Genomic DNA, 7,659 nt, shown 5'->3' with positions numbered 1-7,659 from the left:
GACATGGGCACTGTCACCCCGGACATGGTGGGACAGGGACACTGTCACCTCCTGGCCAAGGTGGGGACACCGGGGGACATGGCCACTTAGCCCACAGCATGGCGGGGCCATGGGCACTGTCACCCTGGACATGGAGGGACATGGGCAACGTCACCTCCTGGCCATGGGGGGGACACTGGGGGACACAGGCACCATCACACCCAGCCATGGTGGGGACTCTGGGGGACACAGGCACCGTCACACCCAGCCACCAGGGAGGAGACAGTGGGGGGACATGGGCACTGTCACCCCCTGGCCATGGGGGGGACATGGCAGGGACATGGGCACTGTCACCCCCGAGACACCAGGACAGGGACATGGGTGGTGTTGCTGGGGGGAAATGTGTCCACTGTCACCCCTCAGCCACCAGAGAGGGGACACAGGGGGGACACGGGGCCATCATCACCCCTTGGCCACTGGGACAGGGACACGTGGCATTGCTGGGGGGGACATGTGTCCACTGTCACCCCTCAGCCACCAAGGAGGGGACATGGGTGGCACTGCCTGAGGGGAGACACGGCCACTGTCACCCCATGGCCACCAGGGAGGGAACACGGGTGGCACTGCTGTGGAGGACACGTGGTCACCGTCACCCTCGGCCCCAGGGGAGGGGACAGGGGTGGCATTGCTGCCAGCACAGGGGCAGGGGTGGCAGTGTCACCTTGATGATGTGGGCGAAGTACTTCCCGGCCACGCGGTTGTCGGTCTTGATGAAGATCTCGCGCAGGATGGACTCCCCGATCGGGTTGTACTTGGCGTTGAACTTGTCGAACCGGTGGAAGGTGTTGCGGTCCTGGGGGTGGGGGGGACACAGAGGGCAGCTGAGACCACCTCCCATCCCCCCACCCACAGCTGAGACCACCCCACACCCCCCCACACATAGCGGGGCTTCCCCAGAGGCCCCACAGCACCCCTGGAGATCCCCCCGGTCCTGGAAGGGGCACGTGGGTGTGAGGTGGGATCTGAGACCACACCCCACCCCCCCACCAAGAGCAGGGCTCCTCCAGAGCCCCCCCCTTCAGCACCCCTGGAGACGCCCCTGGTCCTGGAAGGGGCACACAGGTGTGGGGTGGGATCTGAGACCACCCACCACTCCCTACCCAGAGTGGGGTTCCTCCAGAGCCCCCCTCTCAGCACATCTGGAGATCCCCCTGGTCCTGGAAGGGCGACACGGGTGTGAGGTGGGATCTGAGACCACCCACCACACCCAGAGCCCCCCAGCACCCCTGGAGATCCCCCCAGTCCCAGAAGGGGCACACGGGTGTGGGGTGGGACCTGAGACCACCCACCACTCCCCACCCAGAGCAGAGCTCCCCCAGAGCCCCCCCTGGCCAAGCCCCCTCCCGTCCCTGCTCCCCCCCGGGTGGGTGCCCCCCGTACCGCGTGCACGTCCAGGGTGTCCACGCTGAGGTCGTAGGCCGTGAGGTTCATGGTCTCAAAGACCTCTTTGAGTGTCTGCTCCTTGCCCTGCTCCACGTGCACGATCTCGTCCAGGTGCCTCTTCATGGCCCTCTTGATGAAGCGCAGGAGGTGCTTCTGGTTCATGCAGGACGAGGCGTGGATGTGGGTGTCCACCTGCGGGCGAGGCGTGGGCGTGGCTGGGGGTGTCCACCTCAGTGAGACAAGAAGTGAGACCCCAAAGAGTTCACTGAGAGAGCCTGGGGTCTGCAAAGAGCCCCTCGACATCTACTGGGTTTGTGTCGCTGGAGTTTGTGCTGTTCTGCTCGTTGGACCAAAACTTAGAAGAGTGTTAGAGGCGATTTTCAACAGGCCTGGGGGTGATAAACGAGGATATAGGAAGATAAGGTGGACATTGGAACAGGAGGAATAGGCCTGGAGCCAGGGCCTTCTCCAAGCTGGTTAAGAACAAAGGAGAGGTGATGAAGAGGAGTGAGAGGCCCCAGACCCGTGATGAAGGACAGGACGTACCCCCAGAACTGAGTGCCAAAGAGATGCACTGCCCCAAGCTCCACCTACACTCCTCCTATTATTGATATGTAAAGACAGATGTTGTAATCATGTGAATATGTATTTAATTGTTGGATTCCAAAAATTGGATATGAGAAAAACTGCTAAGTTTAAACAAAGCCTCAGGCTGACAGAGACAGGGGAAAAACCTCAATCTAAAGTCCAGACAAGGATCCATGGATGTCACGAGTTCAGAATGTCCTGCCCAAGCCTGGAGAAACCATGCCCTGATCTCATCAAACCCGTGCAAACCCCTTGGTGTTTTATCTCTCCCTCTGTGTTACCTGTTCCCCCCTGTAAATCCCCCAAAGTAGGGTTTTCCCCACCAGGTGATTCCTAAGAACCCCAGATGTGTTAACCTGGGTTTTCCCCTCACCTCATCTTTGTGAAACCCCCCAATTTTAATACCATGAATATGCAAGGCCCCTGTTGAACATGTAAACCATGAACCCTTTATAGATGAAGTCATGAATCCAATAAACCATTCCAGTCCCTGCCTCCAAACTGGGCTCGTGGTAATTATTGACCTCTGCATTTAATCACCTCTGAAGGGTGTACAAACCCCCTGAGTCCGTGTGAACCCTGTTCTCTGTGGTGTGACCCAGCCTGCTCCTGGTGCTGACAATAACAAACACCTTTGCTGCTCACGGATCCAAAAGTCTCTGAGCAGCCCTTTACACCGGATTTTTTGGAATCATCAGCCCGGGGGGACCCCTGGAGCCCCCCTGGACCCCCGGGATGAACCGGGACCCCCCCGCAGTGTGATAGTTTCAGTCTAGGCCTTCCTGGAGACCAGCCTGTAAGCAGGGAAGTGCCCTGTGTTCCCAGTATTCCATGCTGTTCTTTACGTAAGCAGAGGTATAAATAAGAAGGAAAGAGAAGGCTCTGCCTCCTTCTCTTCCGGTGAATCTGAAAACACAAGTTCTCCACTGCCAACCCTGCTCATGTGAAGAAGTGAGGCCTCGAAAACCTTAAAAAGCAAAAAGTACCGACGGTACTTAACACAACTCTACTATTTCAAGCAGAATAATAAGATTTTCTTTCGCTAATTCAATAATTCTTTATTGATTATACATACCTACTTTGAATTTCTTTTGTGTTTTTGTCCCTTTTCCCTTTTCCCCTCCCCTTCGGGAGGGGTTATTTAAGATTCTCCTCTATATATACATAATATTATAACTCTATATAGCTGTGATACATGTAAACATATATATATTTCGTTATAACTCAGTTGATTTCGAGTCTTTCAATTTCTATAATTTTTTTTTTCCTTTGCCCAAAGGGGGAGGAGAAGTTTTCGCTGTAATCTAAGGAAACTTGACAAGAAACCAACTCCAAACAACTCCACACACACGGGTACCTTGCGGATGTTGTAGAAGTCCCGGTGGGGAACCTTCTTCTGGGCCGCCAGCTCCTTCATCTCGTTGAGCAGCACGTGCATCTGGAACTTGCTGCTCAGGTACTGCAGCCGCCGGTAGCAGAAGGATTTGCTGCCCAGATTTAATTTGGGGAGGGGAGGGGGGGTCACTTTGGGGCTGGGGAGGGAGAACATCCCGCCCAGAAAGGCCAGTGACCACCAGGATGAGGGGACACGGTGCCAGGGGTGGGTGTGGGGGACGGAGCAGCCACCCCGTCCTCGGGGCTGTCCCTGAGGTTCTGTCCCCACCCAAGGCTCTGTCCCTCTCTCTGTCCCCATCCCCAAAGCCCTGCTGTCCCTGTCCCCAGCCCAGACCTCCTGATGTCCCCATTTTTGCCTCCCTGATGTCCCCATTTATGCCTCCCTGGTGACCCCCTGGTGTCCCCATTTACATCCCCCTTGTGTCCCCATTTATGCTCCCCTGTTGTCCCCACTTATGCCCCCCTGGTGTCCCCATTTACATCCCTCTTGTGTCCCCATTTATGCTCCCCCGATGTTCCCCTTTATGCCCCCCTGGTGTCCCCATTTATGATCCCCTGGTGTCCCCACCTCTGACCCCCCCAGTGTCCCCATTTATGTCCCCCTGGTGTCCCCATTTATGGTCTCCCGATGTTCCCATTTATGCCCCCCAGTGCCCCCCTTTGCCCCCCGTGCCCCCCTTGCCCTCACATGGGCCCGTTGATGATGAGGGCCATGAGGAAGTTCATGTCAGCGATGAACTCCTGCAGGTCGGGGTAGGGCAGGTCCAGCTCGGTGCTCCTGGGGGGGACACACACACAGCTGGGGGTCCCACAGCCCTGACCCCCCCAGCCCCAGCGGGACCCCCAAACCCCCCGGCCTCACTTGTCCGTGGGGTCCTGGCTGGTGTAGACGTGCACGACCCCGTCCACCATGCGCAGCCCGTAGCCCAGGTCCTCGGGCATCTCCCGGGGGTCCCACGTCTCGTAGGGGTGTCGCTCAGCAAAGGGGGGGTGCACGGGGGCATCTGTGGCCACAGACCCCCCCTGTCACCCCACAGCACCCCAAAACACGGGGGCACCCCACAGAACCCCCCCTGTCACCCCACAGCTCCCCCACAGCACCCCAAAACACAGGGGCACCCTACAGACCCCCCTGTCATCCCATAGTACCCCAAAACACCGGGGCACCCCACAGACCCTCCCCGTCACCCCACAGCTCCCTCATAGCACCCCAAAACACGGGGGCACCCCACAGCTCCCAGTCAGCACCACACAGAGAGCAGGGGGATCCCCACAGCACCCCAAAAAGGCCAAGGGGACCCTCAGAGCCCCCCTAAAAGAGCAGGAGGACCCCCAATGCACGGAGGCATCTGTACCCAGAGACCCCCCCAGCATCCCCCAAAAAGATCAAGGGGACCCTCCCAGCCCCCTCAAAAGAGCAGAGGGACCCCCAAAGCCCCCCCATGAGAGCGAAGGGACCCTCGCAGCCCCCCCACAAGAACAGGTGGACCCACAAAACCAGGGGGCACCTACAGGCAAAGCCAGGAGCCACCCAACATCCCCCCAGGGCACCCCAAAACCTCCTCCAAAACCCCAAAACCTCCTCCAAGCACTCCCAAAACCTCCTCCAAAACCCGAAAACCTCCTCCAAGCACTCCCAAAACCCCCTCCAAAGACTCCAATAACTCCTCCAGAAACTCCAAACCCCACAAACTCCTGTAGCCCCCCATCCTAGCACCAAGACCCCCTCCCTGCAGCCACCTGCTGCCACGGGGGTGTCGAGGGGCTTCTCAGGGAGCTCCACATCACCCCAGAGCACCCCAAAACCTCTGCCAAACCCCCAAAACCTCCTCCAAAACACCTAAAACTCCTCACAAACCCCACAAACTCCTCCAGCCCCCCCACCAGCCCCGAGCCCCCCTCCCTGCCCTCACCAGCAGCCACGGGGGTGCTGAGGGGCTTCTCAGGGAGCTCTGCATTATCCCAGAGCCCCCCAAAACCTCCTCCAAAACCCCAAAAACTCCTCCAAAACTCCCAAAACCTTCTCCAAGACCCCCCCAAACTCCTTCAACCCTCACCAGCAGCCACGGGGGTCTCGGGCGGGTCGTCGTGGGCGCGGCTCTCGGGGTTTTTCCCGGAGAATTCCCGCAGGAACCGGGCCGTGGTGCGGCAGAAGCTCTGCAGTGACAGCCCCATGTACTTCTGGCGCAGCAGCAGCGCCTTCACCACGCTCTTGGCAGCATCCAACAGGTCTGTGAAGGGCACCTGGGAGGGGACAGCGAGGGGGGACACCCCGGGCTGGGTTGGTGGCCCCACAGACCCCCCCGGGTGGGTTTGGGGTCACTGGGAGGGGAGGGGCTCACCCTGCAGACCCCCCTCGGGTGGGTTTGGGGTCATGGGGAGGGGAGGGGCTCACCCCACAGACCCCCGCGGGTGGGTTTGGGGTCACAGGGACAGGGGTTCACCCCACAGACTCCCCTGGGGTGGGTTTGGGGTCACAGGGACAGGGGCTCACCCCACAGATTCCCCCGGGTGGGTTTGGGGTCAGGGGGACAGGGGCTCACCCCACAGACCCCCCCGGTGGGTTTGGGGTTTGGGGTCACGGGGAGGGGCTCACCCCGCACTTCTCCTCCCCGGAGATGGTGACCCGCTGGAATTCCCGCTCCAGCAGCGCCTCGCGCTCCTTGGGGACGTGATCCAGCAGGTCAGAGCCCTGCTCCTGGAACAGCCTGCGGGGGCAGGGACACTGATGGCTCTGTCCCCAGCGTGGGACAGGGACAGGCCTGGCCCCAGCCCACAGCCAGGGACAGCTCTGGCCCCAGCCCTGTTGTCCCCACTTACGCCCCCCTGGTGTCCCCATTTACATCCCCCAGATGTGTCCAGTGACACATCTGTCCCCATCCCAGTGCCACATCTGTCCTCACCCCGGTGTCCCCATGCCCAGTGACACACGTGTTCCCATCCCACGTCCCCATGTCTGGGCACACACGTGTCCACATCCCGATGTCCCCATGTCCAGTGACAGGTCTGTCCCCATCCCAATGTCCAGTGACAGGTCTGTCCCCATCCCAATGTCCAGTGACACATCTGTCCCCATCCCAGTGTCCAGTGACAGGTCTGTCCCCATCCCAGTGCTCCCAGTATCCAGTGACAGAGTCTGACGCCACCCCCATGTCCCCATGTCCAGTGACAGGTTTGTCCCCATCCCACGCCCAGTGACACACGTGTCCCCATCCCATGGCCACATGTCCAGTCACACATGTGTCCCCACCCTGGTGTCCTGGTGTCCAGTCACACGTGTGTCCCCATCCTAATGTCCCCATGTCTAGTGCCACATCTGTCCCCATCCCAGTATCCCAGTGTCCAGTGACACGTGTCCCCTTCCCATGTCCTCATGACCAGTGCCACATCTGTGCCCGCCCTGTGTCCCCATGTCCAGTGTGCACATCTGTCCCCACCCCATGTCCACCCCCCAGCCACCCCCCAGCCCTGCCGAGCACAACGAGCAGTGGGGGGGACAGAGGGACAGAGGACGAACCAACTCGTGACAGACGTGACCCCAAAGCGGAGACAGGAGGGAGGGGACACACAGCTGGACCCCGGGGGGGGACAGGCCAGTGTGGGGGGCCGGGGCCACCCCAGCTCCCCCTGACCCCTCCCGGGGTGGGGGTCCCTCGGTGCCAGCAAGGGGAGGGGATGGACCCCTGGGCTCTGGGCAGGGGGGCGGGGCAGGGGCGGGGCCGGGGGGTCCCCAGAGCCCCCCATGTCCCCGGGGTGTCCCCGGGGTGTCCCCGGGGTGTCCCCGGGCCGCACACTCACTGTAGGTCGGCGGCACTGTCAATTTTCAGGAAGTCCTGTTTGGCTCTGAGCAAAATGTCGGGCTCAAGTCTGGTGGGGGAGGGGGGGGGGGAGGGGGGGGCACAAAGGCGGGGGGGGGGGGGCCGGGGAGAGAAAACACCCCGTTAATGCCACAAACCCCCCGAGAGCACACATGGAACCCGGCCAGGAGCTCACGGGGAGGGAGGGGACACCAGCGACACACCCACGGGGAGGGGACACAGCGCGGAGCACCCACCCCCGCGGGGCATCACCCCCAACCCCCCGGGCCGGGACCCCCGCTCACTTGACGTCCTGGCTGATCTGGCGCTCCAGGCGCTGCCGCCGCTCCTCCAGCTGCTCGATCGGGCTCTCCTCGGGGAACTCGTACGGCGCCGTCCGCATCTCGTTCTCTGCCAGCGAGCGGCAGAACAGCTCCTGGGGACAGCACTGTCACCA

The 7,659-nt window shown here is 60.9% G+C and overlaps 1 protein-coding gene across 1 annotated transcript in view; it reads right to left on the bottom strand.

The window, feature by feature from the left end:
• The window catches only part of AMPD2 (adenosine monophosphate deaminase 2), a gene marked incomplete at both ends in the record, with an annotated part of 8,756 nt that extends 1,112 nt beyond the window's left edge, over nucleotides 1–7,644 (bottom strand). Inside the window, 9 exons of the mRNA XM_027631994.1 lie at nucleotides 701–832; nucleotides 1,420–1,614; nucleotides 3,368–3,497; nucleotides 4,094–4,183; nucleotides 4,268–4,409; nucleotides 5,463–5,649; nucleotides 6,002–6,113; nucleotides 7,204–7,272; nucleotides 7,508–7,644. Of these exons, the coding sequence (XP_027487795.1) occupies nucleotides 701–832; nucleotides 1,420–1,614; nucleotides 3,368–3,497; nucleotides 4,094–4,183; nucleotides 4,268–4,409; nucleotides 5,463–5,649; nucleotides 6,002–6,113; nucleotides 7,204–7,272; nucleotides 7,508–7,644 (1,194 nt within the window). The remainder of the gene's footprint in view (nucleotides 1–700; nucleotides 833–1,419; nucleotides 1,615–3,367; nucleotides 3,498–4,093; nucleotides 4,184–4,267; nucleotides 4,410–5,462; nucleotides 5,650–6,001; nucleotides 6,114–7,203; nucleotides 7,273–7,507) is intronic.
• Nucleotides 7,645–7,659: the final 15 nt, after the last annotated feature.

This window comes from Corapipo altera, unplaced genomic scaffold, assembly GCF_003945725.1.
Source record: "Corapipo altera isolate COAL_440 unplaced genomic scaffold, ASM394572v1 61432, whole genome shotgun sequence".
NCBI lineage: Eukaryota > Metazoa > Chordata > Aves > Passeriformes > Pipridae > Corapipo > Corapipo altera.
The sequence above is the reverse complement of the archived record's forward strand: the minus strand, read 5'-3'. Positions and strand labels throughout refer to the sequence as shown.